This window comes from Mastacembelus armatus, chromosome 4 (assembly GCF_900324485.2).
Source record: "Mastacembelus armatus chromosome 4, fMasArm1.2, whole genome shotgun sequence".
Lineage (NCBI taxonomy): Eukaryota > Metazoa > Chordata > Actinopteri > Synbranchiformes > Mastacembelidae > Mastacembelus > Mastacembelus armatus.
Genome location: NC_046636.1, coordinates 4,227,992 through 4,241,481, shown reverse-complemented (window position 1 = coordinate 4,241,481; position 13,490 = coordinate 4,227,992). Strand labels below are relative to the sequence as shown.

At 39.9% G+C, this 13,490-nt stretch overlaps 1 protein-coding gene across 1 annotated transcript in view; it reads right to left on the bottom strand.

Moving 5' to 3' along the window:
- atp11b (ATPase phospholipid transporting 11B) overlaps nt 1-13,490 on the bottom strand; it is a 42,302-nt gene that overhangs the window by 4,088 nt on the left and 24,724 nt on the right. The window contains exons 26-29 of the mRNA XM_026323732.1: nt 13,143-13,208; nt 12,426-12,529; nt 11,673-11,838; nt 3,289-3,452 (exon numbers count right to left, since the gene is read on the bottom strand). Coding sequence (XP_026179517.1) covers nt 3,289-3,452; nt 11,673-11,838; nt 12,426-12,529; nt 13,143-13,208 — 500 coding nt within the window. The remainder of the gene's footprint in view (nt 1-3,288; nt 3,453-11,672; nt 11,839-12,425; nt 12,530-13,142; nt 13,209-13,490) is intronic.

Here is a 13,490-nt window from a genome sequence, read left to right as displayed (position 1 = left end):
ACAGAACATGCAGATTTCTGACAAGATGGAGCTCATGGGGGACGTTAACAGGACATGAATAATTAATCTGGAAGGTCAAACAACATTATGCAGATTTCAGACACTGAAGGACAAAGACACAAAGAGGAAAGAAAAAGACCAGAGGAGTGTGTGAGGGGGCACAAATACATACAGGTTTACATAGTATACAAAATACTAAAGGCAACAGCAACCCCCATGCAACAAGACAGACTGGGCATTCTTGTTCTGTAGCCTGAGCCTATAGTGAACAAGACAGGTGGGATCCTACATTGTAAAAGTAAACTCCACCTGCCAGCAACACCCCAGGCTATAAAACAAGTATGCCTTCAAGTGGCCTCTTCTCAGAAGCACATATAAGGCTTCAGGATCCAGTAGAAAAAGACAAATAGATACAGGAAGTAGCATTAAAAAAAAGACTGAGACTACACTTCCCAGCAGCCTCTCTGGTTTAGGGTGTGGTCCCCTTGTTTTAAGAGAAGAGGAGGAGCAATAAATGTTGGACAGCAGCTGAATCCTCATCAATCAAATTTCCAAGGTACAGCAAAGCGCTTTGAAAGCACATTTGATATAATTTTGGAGGATTTTTGTACCACAGCTCTTCCTATAACGGTATATAAATTGTTTTTTGTGTCCAAAAAGCCTTTATGTCAGTACCAAATGAATCACTTTCCCAGTGCATATTTCCTCCTTACACATTTCAAAGATGCGAGTAAAATTTGCTTGACATTTGGATGGAGACTCTGCCACTGAGACGTGACATGTCCTCATGGGCATCTATCTCGGTTATTATGAAAAACATCTTTGACTCCAGACACCACAGTCTGTTCCTGCTTTGTTGCCCCTAGCCATGATTCAGCTGTGGCCAGCATTCAATGCTGCAACAACAGGCCAAGTCAAGCAATCCAATAAATATCAGATAAATACTTCATGGATTATATAGTTTGTAAATATGTTTGCTATATGTCCCTTTCAGTCATTAAGCACATTATATAGGACTGGGTGGATATATTCCCCTTTCCCCTATGGCAGTATCCTAGCATTAAGGCCAAATGTGGGCTTGAACTAATCATTCTGTGGTTTTCTGCTTTATTTTTCTTCAACCCAGAAGTTGAGGGTGAGGAAGAGGAGGGACAGACCACTCGATGTGGTAAACAGAGGGTGGGTGAAGAGTGGACAGACAAGAAAAGGAGAGGAGGGATAAAAGCTACACCTGTACACTCAGCCCTAATTCTATTTGTTGATTGTGTTCTCTTTACGTTTACAGTACCAAACACACCCAGCAAATCATCTTTAGTAATGTTCATTGTTTGTTTATCCTTGTAGGAATATATACTGGCCTCTGTCTGCTCAGTTGGAAGAAAATTGGTTGCTTCGTGCCAAGGCCAGAAAACAATCAATTATCCCTTCAAGAAGAAAGTCATCTAAACTGTATCATGTATTTAGTGGAAATTTGACCTTGAAGCAGGAAGAACAGTTGGTTTTCTTTCAGTGCAACGACCCTGACAACGACTGAAATAGATCACTTCATAGAGCATATCCCAACCACCACAGTCTGTGGAACAATTCCCAATATAAATAAGAAAATCCAGGATCCATTTAGTGTTTGTGATCAACTCAATCAAAGCTTCAAATAATCAGTCAATGCATAAGATTTTGATTATTTGCAAAATTAGTTACAAAGACCTGCCATTAAAGCCAATGACAATTTCTGTCTCTACTGTAAGATCATGATAAGGGTGCTGTATCACCCAGACCCGGCTGACTGATGACACAGTCTTCCATTGAACCACAGAGTCTGCAGGTGGTTGTCCAGAGGGGCTGAAGGGAGGGTGGGGAGGCACAGAATATCACCAATTTGACCTGCATGCTGTCATTATCTTTACAAACACACACACAGAGAAATTCATGAATGAACAAACATGTGTGCCCATATCACCTGACTGTGCAAGGTCCACTGCTACAGACTTGCACACAAAGAACAAGAATGCTACATCTTCATTAATGATCTAATCAATACTGAGTGTCCCAGGCTGTTTGGGGGAGTACTGACTGCTCAGCAGAAAAGGCTGATCAGGTCAATTAATGAATGACCCCACTGTGTCACTGGGATCCAGGTAAAGAGACACAATAACACTGAAACTGCAGACTGAGCAGACCTGCAAACTGTGAACTCAGCTTAGCGGACTCTAAAGCTGCATTAGGCAAAGTATTCTACGAAAAATAACATCAAGTCCATGTTTTATTGTTCTTCATCACAAAGTGAAGCTGCAGCACAGACTAAAGCTGGATCTGTTCTTATTAAGAGCTCACTTTGTGCAGTACACTGACATCACGTTTTATTATTTTTACCTCTCAATGACATTTATGGCCAAGTGCAGCTTTAAAGCTAAACCGGGACAGTCTCCCTATTTATGAAGCACTTTCACAGCTCTCCAACACCAGGGAAGTGCACGCTCACATTTGGCCTGATCATATATAACAACTGTCTGGGCTCATTTTGAGTCGCCAATAAACACGAGGCGCAACTGCACAATAAGAGTCAACGTAAAAGCAAACAAGTCACCTTAATAATTGCCATGTACACAGGCTAAAGTGCATTACAGTTTGGACATATGGACACCATCCTTTGATTTTAAGGGAGTACTGAAAACAACAGAGCAGACAAACAAGACAGAGAGAACAACAGATCACAGCACAGATGATTAGGACAAGACGTATGAGCAAACGGACAGACTGTGCCTACTGTAGGGGGTATTCAGACTTTTTGGGTGCCTGCATATCACATCATGTCTCCATTCTATGGGCCATAAAAAAAAACCCTGGCTAGGCTGCCAAACATCCACATCTGCATGCTGTGTAGACTGCAAGGCCATCACAATCTGTTCAGACACTGGGCTTTATGATTTTGATTACGAGGTGTACTATATACTTTTGATAGTACAATGCTCTAGATATGAGGTTAATCACAATGTCCACACTCTACCATCCTGGGCTTTGATGAAAATGGGAAACTCATACAAGTGCAACCCATGAGGACTTAATCCACACATCTTCAGGCTCTAACTCCTCCTTCAGCTGCTAAGATGCTCCCTAAACCCAGTTGGATCAGCTGAAACCCAGCTCCCACCTAACAGTACCAATCTGTTACAAATCCGAACAAGACAGTCTTACAGTAAAAGACTGCAGCTCAAACTTTTGAAACCAAGAGGTCATGAGGGTTCATCACAGCTCAGAGTCATTCTTTCTTGTCATTGTTGTCCTTCCCACCTGTTGTTGCGGCTAGACAAGTGGCAATGGTTGGTGCTGGCCTGGCACTGCCCGGTCATTTGTTCCAGGAAACGCGCCAGGCGGGAACAGCCGCTCTGCCCATGTTGGTAGCAGCACAGGGACTCCACACAGCTGAGGGCCTGCGCCTGGGGGACTGATACAGACTACAGCAAGAGAAGGAGAGTGGGAAAGCAGAGAGAGGGCAGGAAAAGAAAATGGTGATGTGAAAAGTTAGGAAAGGACAGAGAAGTTGAGAGAAAAGAGAGCAAAAGAAACAAAGCAAAAAAGAATGAAAGAGGGAGAAGTGAGGGGAGAGAGAAAGAAAAAAAAAATGAATACCAACACAATACAGGTTGACTGTCACATTCTGACACGATGATTAGGGTGACTGGAGGATGACATATTACATGCTGTCACTGGAACAATGATGTGCAGGAAAAAACATTCAAAACATGCTACACCAGGGGCTGAAATGTTGCACATAAATCATAAAACCAGTAAACAAACAGCTTAAAAAAAAAAAAGCATAAAAATCAAAGACGTGTAGCTGATTTCTGGGTGGCTGGATAGCAGACAAAGTGTTCTCTGCCTTGTATTGCATCTGACTAGACAGCTAAACAAGAATTCAGGCCAATCATTGCCAATTGCTTCAATTTCCACAATGGTTTTGTTCAGGGTTTTCAGTAGTGGCTTGGCTAAAAGAAAAAACAAAACCAAAAAAAAAAAAAAAAACTGCAAAATGCTAATAGCTCTGCAAATCAAAATGTGTAATACTTCAAAACACAAGGTAGGATATGAAGTTTTTATTTTTCCTTTAGTGCCTAAGAACTGTTGGGAAATGTTTTCATTCAGATTTACTAGATTTACTACTTGTCAGTGCTGCTGACAAGAATATACATTTCCCTCTATACTATACTAATATCAAACCTCTGTATGGTGCATTTATTTCTCTACAATGGAATAAACCTGTAAAGTATTCTAATGTGAGTGCTCTTCCAACAAAGCCAGATGAGCTGTCTCTGCTGGATAGCCTCTAAACCTTAGCTCAGGTCTTTCAGCCAGGTTGTCAGGTCTGTGATGAATCACTCGGCATTCAATCCACATCCTGCAGCATAAACTAATCATGATCCAAGGCCGGCCGATCAGACTGAAAGGCAGCAATACACAATCTACTCTTGGGGATTCTATTGAATAGAACAAAAAATGTGGAATGATCTGGTTTTCATTAATTGATCAAAATGTGATCTGAGCTTCATCTTAGTCACAAGTATAGACAGTGTGCATTTAAGCTTCAGCTCAGCCACAGTGCAATGATCTGATGCTCTCCTGAGGTCATGTCACAGGATGACTGATTAGAGTCTGTGCTCTGCCTGGGCCACTCCAAAATTTTCTTTGTCTGAAGTCATTCTCTATTAGATTTACTGACTTACACTGTCACCGCCCCAAGCTTCAGCTGCTGGACAGCCAGCCTGGCATTATCCTGTTAGATACCTTGATAAACTTGGGGATTTATCTTCCCCATGATGATGAAGAACAGTGACTAGTTACAAGGCATAGCGTCCTGCCATATTCGATGATAATGCATCAATGTAGGTAATTCTAAAATGTTTGCTTACCTTTCTCCCCACTATATCCAGTATTCTTAGATTTTAGGAAGTCTAATCAAAGGTCTTTGGTATCCAGACTACTTCGGTTCTGACAAAATAACTTAAACACAAAGAACCCAAGACAAAACTACAGAATATTGTCTACATTACTAAAGAAGTTGACCTGAACAGAAAAGAAACCTATCGCTGTTTGAATGAATATACTAAAACATATTGTTTCAGTGAGCCACTGACACATAGGTAGAGAAAGCTGAATGAAGTTACTGCTTAGTAACCTGAGGGATCAAGTGGCTCTGCTGATCTGAGTCAGCACCCAAGAGAGACAGTGTAAGACAAAGGAAAAAGTGAAGAGCAGAGAGACAAAGAGGAAACAGGGACATAGTGTGAGGTTACACACACACACACACACGCACGCGCACGCACTAAATTGAAAAGCTTCACCACATACTAACTTTATTCTGTTTAGTCCCTGGTTTTGTATAATTCAGCTTCAGTTTGTAAGCTTTTGCTCTCATTGTGATTTTCAGGGACAAATTATGGAAACATTCACCTATGAAGGAGCATTATCATTATTTTTGTGCCACTGAAAAAACATTTTGATGTTTGGTTTTTAATCATGTAGAGCTAAGATGCTTGCCAGCCTTGATCCAAGAGGTCTGCTATTTCAAAAATGTGCCGTTGTATGAGGCAACTTCAAAACTTTATCATTTCATGCTGTGTCCTCTGATGTAGCCCAAAATTGCCCTATTTTGTGGCCAAATATGTGACCATAGTGCTTTCACTCATGACATTGGTATAGTTACATTTCTCTGAAACTGAAATTGGAGACACTGTTTGAATGAAACTTCTGCTACATGGCTGGTGACAGCAAAATACAGAAGAAAAAATAAATCTGAATTATTATGGCAGTGTCAGCTGTCCCTGGATAATAAATGCATAGTTCTGCTATTCCTCATCAGAACACACTGCTTTTTTTGCGTTTAATAAAATGCATACAGATGCATTGTTACTGCAACACAGTAAACACTGCCATAACAAAGAGAAAAGCTGTTGGTTGGTGAAAGTAACTATTCCAGACACAAATTCAGACAAAACAACAGAGAAGCAGCCAAGCCACACCTGTATCTATGAGAGTAATCAATCCTAGTGTCTATTTTTTGGTAAAGTGTCTTATGTTTCTATGTTGGTATGATAATGTTATAACTAATAACAAATGCTGCCACTCTATCTATAAGGTGACAGACACAGCTTGCTCTAACCAACCAACAAAACATGACTACAACCAGTGAAGCAAGTCACCACAGGTCTCATCATCAGAAACAATAGTTGGCAGAAGAATAAACAGCAGTTTTCAGCCATGAGAAACAAACTTCAACTGAACATTAAAGTGTTAACTGAACTGGCCATTTAACCACTGCACTCTTTCAGAGGAACTGGAGTTTTTCAGTTCTAAAGAAGAAGCAACAACATGGTGGCCCAGAGTATAACCAGGCCTGTTGCAACTCTATGATTAATAACTTAATAGCTATGATTAATAACTCTCTTGTAAACTAAAGTTCTCTTAGAGTAAGCTGCCAAATTTGAAGATTTTGCAACTAAATGGTTGCAGCAGATTTAATATAGTAGCTACAGTTTCATTTGGCTGGAGATCATATTAGTTGGTTTACACTAAACTAGCACAGAAGAGCATCTCTGGCAAGATCGTTCTGATGACGGCATGAAAAAAAAAAAAACTAATCTTGAGGTTATGAGATATGGTACTCAAAGAACATCCTCTGCACGTAACTAAGTCTTACAGTATGGAACAAAAGAAATCAGATAAGGTAAAAAAGAATAACAGCAGAATAACAGTATTGAGCAAGGTGGGAGTAGATGGCTAAAGAAAGTACAGCAAAGACAATGAAGTCAGCATGCCAGCAGCATTCTCGCTCTCCAAACTGATTACAGATCTGATTAATAAAAGTGGGGTGAATTGAGACCAGGATAAGGAAAGGCGGGAGGGGGTTTTGCATGGGAGGGGAGGGATGTTCAGATATGGTCATGAATGGGTAGAAAAGGGAGGGTTCATTCATACAGGAAGTGAGACCGACACAGAGACATACAGGAGCAATATTTTTACAAATGAAATAAAAAGGCAGTGTAGGGGCAGCTGTGACACACAGCTATGGGAGAATGTGCAGGTTGCTTTACCCAAACGTGAGGGCATATGCTGTTACCTGCAGCTGTTAGGGGATGCAGAGGGTTGGTTGATCCTCAGGTAAAGCCATAATGCTGGGGCTGTGACAGTACACGGGGAATGATGGGAGTGATGTACATGTATGGTACTACCTAGGGGAGCAGGGGGCTGGGCCGGGGGTAGCACGGGGAGGATAAGCAGCTAACAGGTGCCAATTGTCCTCCCCTGGGCTCCGCTGGGCTTTAACAGGGTCATATTCTGGGCCGACTGAACCCTCACCCTCTTCCATCTGAAGGACACAAGATGCTTACAGTGAGCCCTGCTGGCTAGTCAAACAGCTCATCAGTCAGGTAGACTGTTGGTGCGTCAGAACAAGTAATCCCAGCCTCTTAGTTAGTCACACTGCAAAAATATTCATTTTAGTCAATCTTATGTTCAGTCTTTACATACGTGATGAAAGATTTAGATAATTCCTTGTTTCAGGAAAGTATACTTAATTTAATGTTAGAATACTTTGCACTTTAATTTGAGAAAATTTAGTCAAGTAGTCAGCTAGTAAGCAAGCGGTCAATGTCAGTTCATGCTAGACTGTATTGAGCCATTTAACTAAGTAAATTTCTGACCTTGACTCTTTAGTGTGCTTTAACCTGTATACAATAAACAGACCAAATCAATGCTAGTCACCTTTCTAAAGTTCTTCACAAGAGACCTCACCAACAATCATTAACAGAGCTCAAAGAAAACGTCTGGCTTACAACGCAAGTAAGACCAGCTGCTTCCTGTCTTTTAATGACAAGACACCAATAAGTGTACCAGGCCTCATCCCCCTGCTGAACCTCATTTTACTTGGTACTGTAAGATAATAATAAATCACAGCTTGTCTTTTCGACAATTTGAGTGGGTTGATGAGGTCACTGGAGGAGGACTTTAATTTCAGAGACAACGCATTGGTGAGAATGCCAGGAAGCTTGGAAATAGCCATAAAATAGAGCAACAAATGAGCAGAAAGAAGCTGCAGGCATACAGAAGATCTCACAAGGGAAAAGGATCTTTCTAGCACAGATAAGAGCAAATCTATTAGTATTCAAACCAATTAACCTGCTGCTCAATCTATCTCAGCTACAAGTAGGCAAACAACGTAAAACCCAGGAGAGCCCTCTGGGTTTCTTTTGTGATTACTTTCTTCTAATCTAATTAGGAAAAAAAAATGTTGAAAGATATTGGAAATCTTTTAACAAAACTAAAACTGCATTACACATTAGCATGAACACGTCCTTCAAAAAGAAAATTGGAATCTCTTTTGCTTCATGTGCTTTGTGTCTTCCCTTACTATAATGTACAGGACACTTGTGATCTGTAAGTCTACAGTTTGTCTCTGCTCACTGAGTTTGCAGGATGAGACCGACAGTGCTTATATTAGTACTAGGAAAACATTGTACACTCAGTTGCCAGTTTATTAGATATATTTAGGTAAAACTAATAAAGAAAATGTTTCAGAATGTGGTAAAACATTATGGTTATTTGTTTTTGTTTGTTATTTTGAGGGGTTTCTAAAATGTTGTCCACCCCATAAAATTAAATCTATTGGAAGGTAAGATTTATTAGACGTACAAGGCAAAATTTGTATAAACTGGCAACTAGGTTAGTATAAACAACTATTAACAATAAAAAAAAAGCCTATCACTTCTTAATAATAAACATTTTTTCATACAAATTAGCATACTAAATAGCTACAATGATCAAGACATGCACACAGTTAAACTATTCTTTGAATGAACCCATATAAAAAAAATATTGATCCTATATGTTACACAAGGTCTCTACAAAGGATATTGGACAGTTCCACAAAATTTAATCTCTCAAAGAGTTTATGTTTACTAGTTAAGACAGAGCTGTCCAAGATCAAGGATTTTCTTTGGCTTTTGGATTTTACCTGTTATCAAAGAGAATTCAAACTATTACCAGCATTTACTTTTCAGGTTATTCATAATTCATATCACAGCCATTGGTCATGCTTTGCAATGACATTATCATGCTGCTATACGTGGCAGCTCAGACTAGCCCAGGAGTCTGTCATGCAGTTCTAGTGGGTCTTGCTCTGCACTGAAACCATGCAAGCATACAAATCTGAGGTGAAGAGGGTGTTTATAAGTGGTGAACCCTGTCTGAAGTTGTTCAGCTCATGCTATACTGTTGCTAAAAGGGTAATTTGATGGTCTGCACCATGCGATTGACTGAATGTGGCATGCCGGACTCTGGTTGTAACACAAAACCACCAGATGGTCAGAAGATGGGCCTGACCAGATGCTCTGACTTGAGTCTAATGCAGATAGAAAAAGTCACAGTCAAAACATTGCTACAGGACTCGGGACATGAAATAGGGTCATTATATAACAAGACTGCTATCACATTATAATGATGGGGAAAGAGTGCAAATTAAGACCATGAGGGTTCCCAGGGGATTTGATATTCATTCATTCATTCACTCATTCATTCACTGGTTCATGCAGTGGGGGTAGTGATGACTGTACCATGCTATAGAGCAGGCAGGAGTGGTGGAGGTCTCAGAACACATTCTCTATTTCAGCCTTTCACTACAATGCAACACATGCAGTGGTCAAAATGATTTATGTTACATTCTTCTGCATAATCTCCTCACCCACACCCCAAATATATGTCTATCCCCCTCCCACCGGGTATGGAGAATGCTGATTGGCTTCTGCAGTGCATGCAGTCACAGACATGAAAGGCCAAGTTCCAACAGTAAGAGCGTAACACAATAACATTAACAGCAGTAAGCACCAGTGGCTTACTACCCACAGTAGTACTAACTTAAGTCCAGACCTGGGAGAACAAAAACATTTCAATATTGTACGACTGGTCTTAAACAGGAGTGCTTATTCCATAAAAAAATGTTTCTGCTTCTTAGAGGTTGCCCATATTACGAGTGATATGAGATTTTGCATCAATAATCTAAGTATATCTCTAAAGATATTCAAGGTACTCACAATATTTTTTTTTTTTTCATCAAACACAGTTCGCATCAGGTCTGAAATCTGCATATGCATATGAAAGCATATGAAAAGATTGGCAATTAAATGTCAACACAGATATGGTTGTGTTTGGCTTCATACTGTAGATGTGAAAGAAAGGTATGTAACCTGATTTTTGAAAAACCAATTATACCCTCATGCATATTTTAAGCATTAAACACTGCCAAGAAGCATATCACTGCATGATGGATTACGTTATTTAAGCCCTACTCCTAGACTTCTTGTTATGCAAAAGAGTAAGAAAACAAAAATAAAAAAATAAAAAATCCAATAATATTGTAAAACTTGTGTTTTCTGTGGTTTGTGTGCTATATACGTTCAATTATTTTCAAGCTTGAATTGAATTTAAAGAGAACAGCATCTGTACAGTGGTAAGGCAAGCCATTATTGATGACTGACTGTTCACAAAAACATAGAGATTGCTGCCAAAACCTCCTAACACAGAAATATTGCTTTTGAATAATGCACTCCTAGGATACTCATTTTATTTGAATTGACTCTGGATGTATTTTAAGCCCAGGCTGAATCAATTTCATCTCTTCTACCTAATTTTGCCCAGCTGGCTCTTGGCTCTGGACAGAGGCTGCAGAGCGATGAAGTCATCACCTATCGCCACACGGTTGGAGTACATCTACAGCAGGAGAATACATAGAGAGGATAGGAGGAAGACACATAAAGGTTAAAAATCAAGCTCTCAGACACACACTCAACCACACATTTCATACTGTAGCCATTATGAGAATCACACACACACACAAAGGGTATGGAAGAAACAACACACAGCACACAGGATAGGAAATGGACGGTTATTTTTTCCCCGAGAAACAAGAGAAGAGTATTGAAAGGAAGAAGGAAAAGCAATGTAACAGCCTCCAGCTGCAGAAATCAATGCAATAACAGTGTGTCTGACATGCACACTCTGTGTTTGTCCCTGTGCATATGCGTGTGAGCATACTGAATCAGAGGGAACTCATGAGTTATGCTGTGTGTGTATGTAACTCAACACCATGCAGTTCCTGTAAAGACATGGGTTACGTGTTACAAATAAAATAATGAACTATTTAAACAATGTGACATACAGAACATTTATTTGCTCCCCTGCTCCCTCTAGGCTCTTGTCACATTACAGAAAACATAATTTTCATTTTTGTGATACCAGTACAATTATGTAATCCAACACTCCACACAGAAGACACATTAACCACTGGAACATGTTCTGTGTTCCTTGTGCCATTTCATTACTTTTACTTTTTTAAAGAGTTTTCTTGTGAGCCTGGGCCTAAACCCAAAACTTACAGAAGTGTCATTCATTCATTTAAAGCAATTTGTATGACCAGATTACAACTCAGTCATGAATGAGCAACAGAGTGAAAACAAATGTAATGAGATGAGATGCTTTTGGAGGAAGGTAAATAAACTTTTCCCATAGGAAGTTTAATCCACTTTAGAGCAATGGTAGACTTCTTCACAAAAGGTCGCCAGACATTAACTTGTTAAAGTCTCCTCAGACCACAAATTCTTACGGCCTGCCCCTCCTCCCCATGTTACCTGGCTCTTCTGTGTGCTCGTGGGCTGTAGATGTCTGTAGAAGACCTTCTTCACCACATCAGGAAAGAGGCAGGTTATGACAATGATGATGATGGCAAACCAGGCTGAACCGCTGGACAACAGTTGCACGAAGACAAAGTACATATCCTGGGTGTGGAGGAAAGGCCTGGAGAGAGATGAAATAATGGTTATATACTGCACAATGCCAAGTTGGCCTTTTCACTGTACATTCAGGTTTCATTGGTGGTTGGAGTCTTCCTCTAAGGGTAATTGTATTATTCCCAGACAGCACATAATTGAACTACCGGTGCAGATATTGACCATAAATATCAATAATGGCTTGAGTATTATCAGGATGGCTCCTACCAGTCTGTGAGTTGACTGAGCTGGGTTAAGAGGTTAACACTGATCTAATCAATCCAACACAGCAACACATAACCATGACAGATTCTACAAAGCCTCAGTGATTTATCTGTCAAGAAACAGCCTGTTAAATCTGGGATAAATCAGCCTGTTTCATCTCAAGCCATCAATACCAGGATTATAAAAATGCACAGTATTGAACACCTGTTCAGACAATGTAGTCGTGTCGATGTTGCTACATCATGAGTATGTTTTCTCAAACATATTGATCATACTTTAGAAGTGTTACAGAGAGGCCCAGTAATGCTTGAGTGTATATCTTGAACATGTAAAAAAAACTTTTCAGAAATCTAAAACTATGAAATTTTAGAAAAAAAAAACTCTTCTTACCAGATGATACCTCCATAGAAGAGAGAGAAGATGAAATAGAAGGCAATAGAACCCCATGTCACAAAATGGTTCATCCATGTCCAGAAATGAGTCTCTAAAGCAAGCTGTCACACGCACGCATGCACACACGCACACGCACACGCACGCACACACACACACACACACACACACACACACACACGGCGAATAGTAGCATGAGAAAAAAAAAAAAAAAAAAAGGGTAGGTGTAAAGAACAGATAGGAACAGCGAGGGCATCTATAAAATACAACATTTTGTCTCTGTGCTGCAAAAGAGACCTTGACCCCAAACTGTGATAAATGATCCTGCCCAGTTAATGGCCACTGACAGCATCCCAATACCTAACACCATATTTCATATTGGGACCCTGACATTACATGTTTGTCTCTGGAGACCTAAACATGGTACACAGCTCTCACAGCATTAAAACCTCCAGCGGGCGAAAACAAACTCAGAATGCTGACACACAGCCGAATGATGGCACACAAATACCTGTTTAAACATTTAGCTGGCGCTGAAAAACACTGAAGATGTGACTCATTTGCACTTATCTTTGATATAGTTTTCTTACAACTGAGAACAATATTAGGGTCTTTAGGTTTCAGGCCACAACGCTCCCAGCAGTTATTTTACACTAAAGGATATATAGTAGCCATTAAATTATGTCACTAAATATAAATCATCGTTGTGTAATTTACCTTTAATGTAACAGTGATGACCATGACTGTGAAGACAAGCGTTCCAAATGTCCAGTTCCCAAACATCTATAAAACAGACAGAGCTGTTAAAAAAATAGTCATAATTATAACACACTACAAAGAGGAAAAACAAGGGAATGGTGGTTTTATTGATAAGGATACAAATCAATTAGCAGGATGGACAAACTTTGCAGATGTATACTTTGGTTTTACAGTTGTGTAGAAACAACTTCTACAAGACACCGGCCTCAATTAACAAGTATTACGGCAACAATAATGAGGCCTTGCCCTCTGATTGTGTGACTACCCTCGGTAGCTTCCTATGAGAAGCATTCAACATAGAGGCTA